The sequence below is a fragment of the Calypte anna genome, chromosome 13 (genome assembly GCF_003957555.1).
Source record: "Calypte anna isolate BGI_N300 chromosome 13, bCalAnn1_v1.p, whole genome shotgun sequence".
NCBI classification, from domain to species: domain Eukaryota; kingdom Metazoa; phylum Chordata; class Aves; order Apodiformes; family Trochilidae; genus Calypte; species Calypte anna.
This window is the reverse complement of record NC_044259.1, coordinates 6,796,271-6,809,678: the sequence shown is the minus strand read 5'-3', so window position 1 is coordinate 6,809,678 and position 13,408 is coordinate 6,796,271. Positions and strand designations below refer to the sequence as shown.

At 36.5% G+C, this 13,408-nt stretch overlaps 1 protein-coding gene across 1 annotated transcript in view; it reads right to left on the bottom strand.

Annotated features, from left to right (window-relative positions):
• Positions 1-277: 277 nt before the first annotated feature.
• The window catches only part of GABRA1 (gamma-aminobutyric acid type A receptor alpha1 subunit), a 36,409-nt gene continuing 23,278 nt past the window's right edge, over positions 278-13,408 (bottom strand). Inside the window, exons 6-9 of the mRNA XM_008498699.2 lie at positions 11,808-11,951; positions 5,777-5,929; positions 3,194-3,396; positions 278-586 (exon numbers count right to left, since the gene is read on the bottom strand). Coding sequence (XP_008496921.2) covers positions 278-586; positions 3,194-3,396; positions 5,777-5,929; positions 11,808-11,951 — 809 coding nt within the window. The remainder of the gene's footprint in view (positions 587-3,193; positions 3,397-5,776; positions 5,930-11,807; positions 11,952-13,408) is intronic.

Below are 13,408 nucleotides of genomic sequence, written 5' to 3'. Positions count from 1 at the left end.
TACTAAGCTATCTACAAATGGTTTCTTTTTTTCCCCCCATTACACTACAACTCTTTCCCATTTTCAGAAACACTTTTTTCAAAGTATAGAGCTTATATTGTTCTCCCCCTCATACACAGGTTTTTAAATACACAGATGTGTTTTACCTTTTGTTCAATAAAGAAACCTTTATTTTCTTTAAGACAGAGGCAATGAAGCAAATGGGAATTATTGTAGGTGAAAATGGGAAGCAATTCCCAGAGCAAAAGACAAAACAGGACTAGAGGAATAAATGAGGTTATTGATGTGGAGTTGGAGCTTTTAATTGGGGCTCCCGGTTTAGATAGGTAGCCCAATAGACTAAATTAAAGATTCCAAAAAGCAATGGGAAAGCTATTCTTGATAGTCGATCAATTTTACTGACGCTGTTAAAAGTTTTCTTGGGTTCTGCAGGTTTTGTTTCTGGCTTAACTTCTTTGGGCTCAATTGTTGCACTTTTAGCAATGGTTGCCAGCCCAGGGTCCCTTGCAATATTAGGGGTGTAGCTTGTAGCTGTAGCTGTGTACGTGTTATTTTTCTTAATGAGAGGATCCTTCACTTTCTTTGGCTGAAGAAAGAAGAAAATGTTTTATTCTCACTACCTTTTCAACAATTTGTGAGAAAGCATCATAAATTTTTTCAGTTCATCAAATTCATATCACAAAGAGTAATAAGCTGTAAGAAAGAAGTTAATCTCTGAATACAACTCACAGAAAGTATTTAGATGAAGACAAAAATCATCTCGCTGCTTTACTTGTACTAGTTAAACCAAATTAGATGATGGATAAACTGTAATGAGGACTTATATTGATAACCAGGCTCACTGATAAACAACTTTACTTTTAATGGTAATCAACAGTGACAAGCCACTCAAAGCTCAATATATTCCCTTAATCAACTGTGCTTCTTGACCAGGACGAAAACTTGAAAAGACACTGAATTTCTTAATTCAGCTTTCAACTATTTACACAAATAGTGTAATGCATTCAAACATAATTTATACATAAAAATATACAATGAAAATATTATGTGACCATAAGAGTGAGTAATTTAATAAAATACAAAGCTGCCGGTATTGTCTTTTTTAATGGTTTATACTAAAAGCACATGCAAGTTGTGGAAAAAACAGGCAACAAAAAATCCCAATAGCTTAGAAATCTTTAGGCAGCACTTCCCACAAAGAATAGGCAAGTGTTATCTCTTTTATCTTCTTTTCAAAGGGAAAAAAACAAACAAACAAACCAAAACAAACCAAAAACCCACACGATATGGCTAGAGAGAAAATATCAGATTGTGCTCTATTATGTCATTTCACAAGGCAGCAAATATAATTCTCTGTTTTCAAGAAGCAGCTGTTCCACAGAGGCATAATTTTTTAAACCAGGCACAGTCCCTTTTTTTTAACATATGCCCTATAGATCTTTATAGAAAACCCAGTAGCTTTGGTAAAAGATTCTTGTGAACATTGCGGGGAGCAAGAAGGCTTCAGCTGGACACTTGGGAATGAGAAGGGAAGCTGCAAAATCATCAGGGCAAGTGGGGAGAGGCTTGTCTGAGCATGGATTGGAGCCCCATGCAGGAAAGAAATGAAGGCTGCAATGTTAGATTTCTGCTACTTAGTAAGAAAATGGATTAAATTATGACTCTGACGTAGATGTTATTTCAAGAAAATAATATTCGGTTTAGCTTGAAGCTAAGAAAAAGCTTCCAATTGTCTTAGAACATTTCTTCTGAATAGAAGGAACAAACAGTTAAAAAAATACTCAGAATGGAAAAAGGGGTATTTCGGAAGAAGGTTTTTTTTGTCTGTCCATTCTTTTCCTCCTGTGTTAAAGGCTGCTAACAAGCAGGAAGGTTGCTAACACACTTGCTGAGTATGCAGCCAATCCTGTTATTATTAGATTGTGTTAATACGACACTATTATATTTAAGGATTACGTTTATTTAATACAGTTTGGTTTTGGTTTTTTTTATAATAGGTATCATGAAGACAAGAGCACAGCAAAGAATGAAATTATTTTCAATGAAAGTGTCATCAGTAACTGAAAACCCAGTATTCACCAGCAGTCATGCATCTCATTACTGTAAGTTTTATTGTTACTTCACTCATTTTTTCTACAGTACTTCTGTATTTCTTGCATTAGTTGTCATGATGTGAACAGCCTAATTTTATTTCTGTTTTCTCACTGGCTTATGCAACTAAAATAGAAAAAAAAAAAAAAAGTAAAGTATATATAGACATATTCTTCTGAATTCATATTCAGGACCGAGTAACATCTGCTCCTCCAAATATTTATTCTGATGAATCTCTAGTCTATGAATGTTCATAATAACCAATGAGGCAAGTAAAAACTTTCTTTCAAGATCTCTCTGTCTCAAAAAAAACAACCAAATGAGCTTCCTCACAGAAGCAGCTGACACGATAGGAAATAGGAAACTTTCTCTTTTATCTGCTCTATGTCCTCAAAAGTTTCTTGATGCACCTGTGATTTGCAGACTAAATCTGATCTCACACCAAAGTGAGTCAGTGTGTGATGTCTCTCTACTGCATCCAGGGGGTACAGATCAGGACTGCACACTCTCAACAAAAGTGCCAATGCTTTCCTCAAGTCAGATTCCTCCTATGGGCTATGCAGTAAAAATAGTATTTCTCCTTTTAAAAATATGGAAATCGTGGGAGTAAAAAAAATTAAAGAAAAAGTCCCATAGTGACTTTTTTCTCATCATCACTGAGCAGTCCTCTTGAATTTGGTGTGGGGAGCAACATACTTTGTAAATTGTCAAAAAGAGTAGCCACAAGATTTTTCTACATTTACACTGAGGCATTATATTTTTTCTTGCTCTAACAGTAGAAAATTAATTACATTCCCTTAAAAAAAAAAGGTCACATTTCTTTCTGCCCCGTAAGAGAATTCAAAATCTCTGCAAAATTTGTAATTATTAATAGCATTAAATATCACCTGGCTTGTCAGAAGTAGTAATTAGGCACTCATATCTAAATAATTCTTGTCTATCTGTAGAAATGCTGTGTGCAAACACTTGAGGGATCTCTTTTGGAGTAATTACTTGCTGTTCTAAATAATCAGAATTTATAACGGGCTGAAGAAAACCCACATAGTGACCAAGCACGACACAGTATGTATGACCTGTTGGGAGAGAGATTAAGTGGTATTACCTTTTCAGGAACAACACTTTTGCCATCCCATGCATAACCTCTCTTGGTGAAGTAATTCACTGTTGCAAACTCGATGAGTGCAGAAAACACGAACGCGTAGCAGACGGCTATAAACCAATCCATGGCAGTGGCATAGGCCACCTTGGGCAGGGAATTCCTTGCACTGATGCTTAGAGTGGTCATTGTCAGGACAGTTGTCACTCCTGCAAACAAAGAGTTTTAGTGTCTTTAGCTCAGTGGCTGTATTTTGTGCTTCATTTCTCACCTGTTCCAATAGACGGGAAAGATTTGCCTTCACTCCTACCTCTTACAAACTTCCCCTGAAGTTCAGCTGCTCAATGAGGAGATCAGATTTCAAGTTCTGCGGGTGTTGCAGGAATTTCAAAACATTTTTATACCTTTATTTTTTGACATTGTAGAAGAATAATATTTTTTAAAGTTGGAACAGGACTAGTATTTTAAGTTGTGACCTGGATACTATTTTATGCTTCTTTGTATTTGGAGAATCATTGTTGCTGTTCCTTATTCATGCCCTGTGAATTGTCCTACAGATGTACCAATTTAACATTTTTCTTTCTTGCAGCAGTTCTGAGATACTTCTTTAGCTTAGAAAACTGAAAAACTTGCTGCTTTCATTAAGGTTATTTGGTGTATGCTCCTTCAAGTGTCTACTCTAATGCACTAAGCTTTATGTGATATTATGTTTATGTGAATTGATGGTGTTACAGCTATCCGTTCCTTTACTCACTGATAGCCTGAAAATAGCAAAGAATTTCTGTAAGAACAATGATATTGCAATCTGCATTTCTGATGTCAGAGCTGCTCACTGTTGATGAACCTTTCCATTAACTGGCCATAGAGAACAAACAGGACTGACCCATTCTGCTTGCAAAAAAAAAAAAAAAGGAAAAAAAAATCTCCATGTGCAGGCTAGAGGCTAGACATTTACATCAAATCACATGTCCACAAGTTACCTTGACAACTGCAATGTCACGTATTGAATGTGTCTTTTGAGATCCTCTCTCCTTCACTGAGTGTTAGGGAAAATGTGCAGTGGTCTAAAACATGCAAGATAATGAACAAGGTATTTACATGCTGCTGTAAAGAGCTTAAATTAACACCTAATGAGGGAGCAATTTCTCTTCCCCAAGAGACAAGCTAGCCTTGTCTCTGTCTCATTTCTTGTGAGCTGTTTCTCTTACATATTAGCAGAGTATGCTTTAAAATTTGTATTATCTGTGGTAGGAAGAGGACTAAAAGACATAAGATGTGCCCCTGAACTTATTCACATTCATACAAAACTTTCTTGAAGCATCGTTTCACTGTAATTAAAAAGTGAAGAAGCTATCTTGATACATAATGATGGAGTAAACATAACACTACACAGTAACTTTTGAATGCAAAGCTTGCAGAAATGTGGGGGTTCTTGAACCTGTGAAGATAGCAGCTTTAGAACTTCTTACAATACCATCTAGTATTCATTATGATACTAGGAAATTTTGTTCTCCATCTAGGGCAGTGAAGGACCCATTTCAAATGGGTCCTCTAGCATTTCTTTTGAAATGACATTTGCAAAAAGAGGTAAAATTGTTACAATTTCAATAGCCTTGACTACAGAGATCCTTAACAGTCCCTGGTTAATTCTCAGTGAAGTTGATAAAAATTCTAGAGGAATTTTACATAATAATCTAAACAATATTATATAAAATAATTCTCCTTGGCAAAGCAGGGGGGCCCCTGGCATCCTGTCCCAGCAGTGCCCTGAGGCAGGGTAAGCAGTGTGAAAGCCAACTCAGCTGTGTGTTCACCTCCTTCTGCCAAAGGTATTCAGGTGTCCCCTCTGAATAGCACAAAAAAAAGACCAGGTCACACACAGCAAAAATCTCAAGTTCTGTTCTCCTTAAGTGAAGATTTATTGCATCTTTTTTTTGTTATTTTTTTCAGGTTGTGGGGGGTTTTTGGTGGGTTTTGTTTTTTAATTATATTGGATTAATATCTCCAAAGAATATGCTATTTATATGTTTCTAATTTTAAGATAAGCATTTGCATTTCCAAACAGTTGGAACCAACAGCATACACTTAAGAGTACTTCAGATTGCCTTCTTATGCATTGAGTGCACAGGTTCACCATTATAAGCACAATAAATTGTCACTGGTTCTAGCAGCAGATTGTAAAAGGGACTGATGAAAAGGATTTTTAAGACAAGACTTTCCAAAGGGCCTAAGGATGTCAAATGACCAACACCCATTGATTAAAGCCTTTATGACAATCTCTACCATGAACGTCATTGCCATTGTCAGAAATGTTTTATTTATACACTTACTGTTTTGGAAAAGCTGAACTGTAATATTTAGCTTAAGATATTTTCAGGCCTCTTTTAAAATGCAATCTGTTTAAAAAACTCAAGACCTTAAAACAGCTTCTGCTAACTCTTCCCAATGAAAGGTGTTAACGTTGTGTACTGCACTGTGCCCAAGCTCACACTCTTCTCCAGTATCCCATTATGCATAATCAGTTTTACCATAAAATGTCTTAAACATATTTGGCTTGTGATTGTCAAGAGGTTGACAGGTCTTGCTTACCAAATACAGTTCTTGCTGGAACAGACTCTCTATTAAGCCAGAAGGAGACCTGTGACAGTATCACTGTCATGATGCAGGGCAGGTAAGTCTGGATGACGAAATAACCGATTTTTCTCTTCAGATGAAAATGCGTAGTCATAACAACGTATTCCCCTAAACACAAGAAAAACAGGAACCTTAAGCTTTTATAACCATATAAATTATAAGAATTTATAGGAAGCATTTCATTATATTCACCACTTTTATAACACAAAAATATAAAAAGTCCTCAGATCAAATTGGGTCAGCTCCGAAGGAATCATTTAATAACGCAGGTTGTCACGTTCCACTAATAGTACAAAACCAGACAGTTCTGGGAAATACCAATTAAAACTGCATCTTTTAATTTCAGAGTAGTGAATAAAAGTCTGCATTACCTGGCAGCTGTTTAGATCTCTTGTGAAAGGCCATATTCCATTGGAAGGTGGAAAAACACAGTAGTGTGTGTATGTAGACATCATATAAAGACTAAAGCAAGGCAATCACTTTAGAAGTGTTTTAGCTGAGGCAGGCTGAAGACGTAATTCTGTCTGCATTACTGCTTTCTATGCTTTATGTACTCTGGGTATTCCAACTGCAACTGAAAGGAATCTTAAGTACTGGTTTAAGTCCATAGGTATTTCCTGACAGAGCACAACAAATAATGCCTCATTTTCAGACAATTATTTACATGACTGAAAATGGATTTTGAAAATAAACATAATCTAAAAAGACTAGAAAACCGATTGTTGTGACTTTTTTTATGGAGTAGATAGGTTGTTCTTATACAATAACCAACTTAAGAAAGAAACAGGTGGACGTGTAACTGAATGGAAATCTCTGTCTAGGTTAGAGATGACATGAAATTACTGTTATTCCATTTTAAAATGTGAGCAGTTGGAAAAAGAAGGTTGCTCTCATAAAGGAAAAGCTTAAATTGGACAGAAAACCCACGTCTAGACAGTGACTGCTTATGCACTGAGCATGTCAAATGCCTTCTTCTTTTATTCAAAGTCTAGAAGAAGATTCATTTGAACAATCTTGCACAATGCATAACCCTGAGAAAAGCTTATAATGACAACACTCCTAGTTTCAATATAAAAAGCAGTACCAGAGAGGGAAAAGGGAATCAATTGTAATTAGAGAAGTAATGCAAAAGATATACCAGGAAAATTTTATTTCAAAAACGGGCCAGGCAGAAGCAGTATTGTGGGATTATTACTTGAATTTTGCCCACTTTTAACTTTCACTGACAGTCTTCTTTTTCTCTGTACCAGAGATTAGGATCTTATGAAGGGTGCCAGCCTTAGGTAGAAGAGCCAATAATTTAATTCTGTCTGCTAAAATATGACGTGGGAAGCTATTTTAATGCAATCTGATTTAGAATGCTCACAACAGAATGTCAGAATTAATTCAGTGATTGTAGACGGCAAGCTAAGAATACAGAGTGTACACACCGCTGTACTCTGAAGCTTTATTTAGCTGCTTAAATTATCAAAGTATTTTTAACCTCTGGAAAATGAGAACACGATTCAAACCATAAAGGCAATTAAAAAGACAGGGATTACTCTCATCTGTTAAGCACTGCAATAAGGTGTGAGCTAGAAGTCAGCTAAATCTGATGTTATGAGCAGTGAAATCAGGGAAAACAGAAGCCTAGAATAATATCTGCAGTTCAGTTACAAGGCAGAAACATGTTATTAAGTCTCCAAAGTACCAATGGACTGCAGTTATTTAGTAAAAGAAAGTAGATCTTTGATGAGATTTATTTAAATACTGCAGGTTGTGAAAAATACTCCACTTATTTACTGATTCATTAGTTTCCTGCATTTTTATGGCTTTCTTAATTGAAAAGCATAGGCATATTCACAAGAGCTGAGACCAGTGTCTAACATCCCAGAAATCACTCTGTAATTCTCTTTTCAAAGCTTTGTAGTTCAGCCATAAAATTCCCCACAGGCTAAAAATTAAAATAGCTCTTGAGCAAAATATTCCTGATATTCCCAGTGTCTGATTGCCAGGTTTTCAGAAGTTGTAGCACAAATTGTACCTTATGCACCTTGCATCCTCTTATCTCTCATTCTTTTATCCAAAGAAACCAGTGTTTCTTTTTAGCTTCTACGGAATTCAGAAAGTCAACAAACAACTCTACTGACCAGATTATTTTTCATTTTATTTATGCTATGAAGTTTAAATTAGTTTATATTACACAGTACGAAGTTTTTAAAAGTGGTCAAACAACTCCTTCTATATTAATTTAGTGTTTCAAATGATTCTCCACATTTGAACATTTCCAGTACTCTGAAAGAGTTTCTTGTGTTCTTGCTCAACACCTCTGTAGCTGGAGTTTTTAACCAGCTCTTATTTCCACAGTCTATCACAATCATTGAGTCAAATTCTCAGGCAGTGTAAACTGTGTAACCCTGTGTCATTAGAAGAAAGTAGTTGAGAATTCATCACAGTCTTATCAAACTTATTACTCAGTATTCTGTAAACTATTTGTAATAGACCCAATTTATCACATGAGCAGGCAAAATTCATGTGCATCCTATTAGAAATTAAGGTTTGAGGTAGGGACTGAGTTTTAGCTGTAGACCTTATTTCTCTCATGGTAGGAAGGAAGTAAGGGTTTCCTTGCCATTATTTAAACCAGGGTATTTCTAATTTACTATTTATGTCCTGTAACCCAATAGAAAAACTCTAAAGAATGGCATCCTCTCAGCAGATTTACAGAACATCAGAAAAAAATTCCCCTCTATAAAACAGTTCTATGTAAATAAAAACTTGCACAAGCCCTTGAATCATTTGTTAAGGTGCTTAAGAAAAAGATAATTTAAACTCTTTCTGGATAATATGAGTCAGTTATTATAGAGTGAGAGGAATTTTATCTACAATCAAAAAAAGGATAAGTACTTAGAGCAGGAGCAACAATAATTGTTATTTTATGTATTAAATACTATTTCTAAGTCTGTAGTACTTTCATTCCATTGCCAGCACAGATTTATAACTATTCTAGAAAAAAGTCTTACTCTTTCAAGATTCTCTCATCATAAAAAATAATAATCAGTATTTGTTGTTATTTTGTTCTAGATCTAGAAATCAGGATAGCAAATACCCTACTAGCACAGGAAGAAATTAAAGAGATTAAAAAAAAAATAAAGGACTTTCATAGATTCACCAAATTACTTAGATTTTACTTAAATTTACTTAAATTACTTAAATTTCGAGACTGTTTAGAGTCTCCCAGTTATAGCAAATTCTGGGAAAATGTGTATCTGGAATTCCAGACAACTCTAAATATAATCTTCAAATTGCTCAAGATGATGTAGATTTCTCTCATGATTGACAGAAGAAGCTGCACAAGAGCTTCACTTTCTGCCCCATGAAAGTTCTGAGAACTCAAGTGAAGATTGTCTTCAATTCCTTTTGTCCCTTTTTCCGATAGATCATCATCCACAACTCTGAAAGCAGGAAGAGTTTTCATAGTTTCATTACATATGTCATAAAACAGAGAGCATCAGAGGACAAAGATGTGCTGGAGTATTCAGTTGACACTCATTGCACATCTACCTAAATGGGGAGAATAGTTCTGATTTACCACTTCTGATTCCCATCATTTTTTCAGGGAACGCAAAGCATTTTTCTTTCCAAAGCAAATCAAAGATAATTTTTTCTTGAGGACTGAATTATTTGATAACCACTGTGTTTAGTTCTTTGTAATGTTTTCCTACATCTAGACAACAGCACCATTCTATGATTCATTTTATGTTCCCAAGGGTATGAATCCCTTCCAATTATCCTGATGCTGTTATAATGCATCCAGGAAGCAGAAAACTGGCAAAGAGTGTAAAAGGGCAGGCAGAGAGGCACTGTGGAGGTCTCTCTGATTGAGGAGCTTCAGAACAGAAAGAGCAAAGAGCAGGACATCCTTGCACTTCCTCAAAATCCTATTGACTTTGCAGAAAATGGCAGCTGGGGTGAATTACTGGCTCCAGAAGTCAATAGCACCTACCTGTAGCTGGGACAGGAGTTCCAAGAATTCTTGCTTTTTGGTTTGTTTTGGGTTTTTTTGGTGTGTTTTTTTTTGTTGTTGTTGTTGGTTTGGGGCTTTTTTGCTTTGTGTTTTGTTTTGTTTTTTTTTTACTTGTCCAATGGTTGTCTCTGTGCTCAATAGAAGCAGTGAATCTATCACAGCAGTCATGTTGATATTATTCTTATGCAAAGCCCTTACTACTGCCATCCCCCTTACTTTTTTATGATTATATCAGCTGAACAAAAGCTTCTAAGCAGTACCCTGAATACTGGTCTACTAGAAACTTTTGTCTGAGAAAGAAATTTTGTTGGGTTATGTCCTGGTTTGGGCCAGAATGAAGGCGATTCTCTGTCTTGTGCTTTTGCTTTCAGCTGAGCCTCTTTAAGTAGTTGCTGAGATTGGCAGCGGGTCCCTCAAACAATGTCTGCTTTTGGGGCTGATAATGCTTGATGTTTATGGGTACTGCCGGGGACTGGTGTGCAGAGCCAAGGACACTGCTCAGCTCTGCAGAAAGCATTTTACCATCCAGGAGCCTTCCTCTGGGGAGGAACAGACAAGACAGATGTTAGAACTGACCAAACGGAGTATTCCATCCCATAGATGTCACACTCAGTATAAATTTAAGGGATTTTCCAAATTTCGCTCTCTCTTTCCGGCGCCTCTTCCTGCTTCAGCTAGCTGCTTCCCTTCTTGCCTCTCGTCCTGCTTCTTTTCCCTGCCTCCAGTTCCCGACTGCTACCAACTCCAGGAGTCCAGCCTGGACTTTCCCAGGGCTAACCTGCAGCCTTGGTTGACGTGAGAGTTGTTGGGGGAGAAGGGGGAGGAGGGTGGTTCTTATTTTTTTCCTTTTCCTGTATTTCTGTATGTGTTCACTAATTTACTCCATCATTGCTGTTTCATTAAAGTCTTGTAGTTTAATCTCCAACTGAGAAGTCTCTCTCCCTTGTTCTCTCTCCCTTCTTCATCAAGTTAAGAGAGAGTTATTAATAGCGTCTGTTTTGGTTTAACCGCCCGGCCAGTGTTAAACCTTGACAGGTTACTAGACTATTTGGTTATGTTTTTGCAAACTAAGTAAAACATTCAGACCTCAATTATGGTTCATCTTAAATTGTCTGACTTTTCCTTAAAATGTTCATTGGTTTTTTGAATGACACATGAAAAAGTTTGGTTTATGGAGGTCTCTGTGGATTTCTCAAGTTCAGTCCCAACACTGGGTGCACTCTAATAAAACTACTTCTAATAAAAGGCTGCTTGGTCCATTGAACAGTCAATATAGACAACAGTTTGAGCTCTTGTTCATGCTCAGTGCTCAGTTTATCACCATACTTAGGCCTTCATGTCACATTGAAATTACTAAGAGAATGAAAGAAAAAATTGAACAAACAAAAAAAAATCTTGAAACACTGCAAATTAAAACAGCAAAGGTTTTAAGCTTCAAGGTTACAGGTATATAATACTATAAATGCCAGATATATTTCTGTATCTTGTTAATAGTTCTAGAGTTAAATCTGGTGCTAGCAGTGACACCTTTCCTTTTGGATGCTCCAGGTGGTTTTTAATTTGATGACATATTATTTTCACTCTAAATAGCTCCTTGAGAAACTCTGGGTTTGCTTTTAGCAGTTTACTTCACTGCCTCCAGGAATATGGTCTTTTAGGATTCATGTTCTTATACTGTTTCTAAAGCTCTTCTAGTAAGCAGACAATATGATAAGGACACAAGGAGTGCTTCTTTATAATGTAAATTACTGTTTTTCTGGTTAGATCTGTCACCAAAGGGAGCTTGTTAATTGTTCCAATATTTTAACCACCAGTTTTACTAGGAAAAGAATCCCAGGTTATGTTATCTTCTCAGAGTCATTATTTTCCTAATCTGAAGATCATATATTGCAATTTGCCATTCTCCCTTTTTTTTTTTTTTTTTTTTTTTTTTTCTGTAGTGAAATATAACCCTTCCCCAAAAAAACCTTTTTCACAGACCTGTACTGGACTGAACAATTCCAGAGTCCACAGTTTGTCCAAGCAGATCATATTGGTTCAGTCGAGAACCATCTTCAGCCACAACCACTGACCTTGCTGGTTCCCGTGTCCACTCATACACAACCTCTGCTCTGGTATAAGCATCTAAGTTAAAAGAAATACATTACATTTAACTTTGCACCTTCTACTTCAATATGTCTTTATTAGAACAATGTTTTGAGCAGTAGTTTGAATATTCAACTCTCTTAAATTATCTGTTGAAACCCCCAACTGCAACTTTTTACCTATGGGAAAAATAAAACTGATGAAACTGCTCTGTCCATACAGGGACTGCCTGGATGGGATTCAGGTTACTCCTCAATGCCAAGAAAATCTCTTTCCCTTATGTTGTTCCTACCTATGTAAAATCTGAGTAACCACTGGTGAGAGTCAGATGAGGAATTTCGTGAGCATGCAAGGACTCCAACTCTTTTTCTAACTTTTGCCTGCTATTAATAAAGATGAATCACAGTCTTTTCAATTTGTCACAGTCTGGTGTTGCCTGGGCCACTGTAAGAGACCAAATCCTTCTGAGAGTGGCTTCAATGATCCTAGCTAGAGTTCTCAGTTTGGTTATCCCTGCCTCTCACTGTCCTTGCTTGTGGAACAGCAACAGCAGACATTTCTGAGGCTTGAGTGAGTTTAAATCACAATTATTCTGATTTTTTGCTTCAGTTATTTCTGGGAAATGCTCACACTCAGGTTCATGTTTATGGGCTTTCCAAACCTGAGCGGGACTACTTTGTTAAGAGATAATTCAGTAGCATAATACATATGCCATACAAGTGTTTAGTGCTGTTTTTAGTATGTTACTGACATTATTTCAGGAATCAAACTATCTATAAGTATTTTTAACCTTGGTTCCCTTGTACAATTCTGTTATTTTGCATAGTCTGGAGTCTCTCACTCTGAACAGTCAGGGTGGGAGCTGGTTGTCTACATAGAGGCAGGCATCCAGTGTGTGATCCTTACACCTAACAGTATATAAGGCATGTATGGGACTGAATGGTGATCAGAAGCTACATAAAGCTTGCACTCATCAAGGCAGCTGGAAGCCAGATGGGACACCTTAGGGCATCTAAAGGGACACCAGACTCCTACCTACAGGATGAGATTTTTCCCTTTTTTTCAGGGCTGGCATGCAGGAAAGGAAAAGGAAGAATGTGATTCACTTGACCCCATTTGCAAGTTAGTAATTTTATCTTATTCAGTGTAAGAGGTAACAGTTATTAACTGAAGAGGTGGTATTGGATTAAGTGTGCTGGTAAATTAACTGTATGGCATTTGATCCTATATTATTAAAGAGGAAGGGTGCTTTTACCCTCAGAATTCATATTACCCAAGCATTGGGGCATACACAAAGCTTTTTGGAATCAAGGGTAAACACAAATCTACATTTCAATAATTATGACCTTAGTAATGGCCAGGGTAAGAACAAGAATCACCTTGCCTGATTTAATCCCATATAGAAAAAACGGCAATACTATTACAAATATTTTAGAAATATATTACAAATACTATTACCTTTTTTTTTTCTTTTTCTTGAGTGTGAGAGTAGTTTG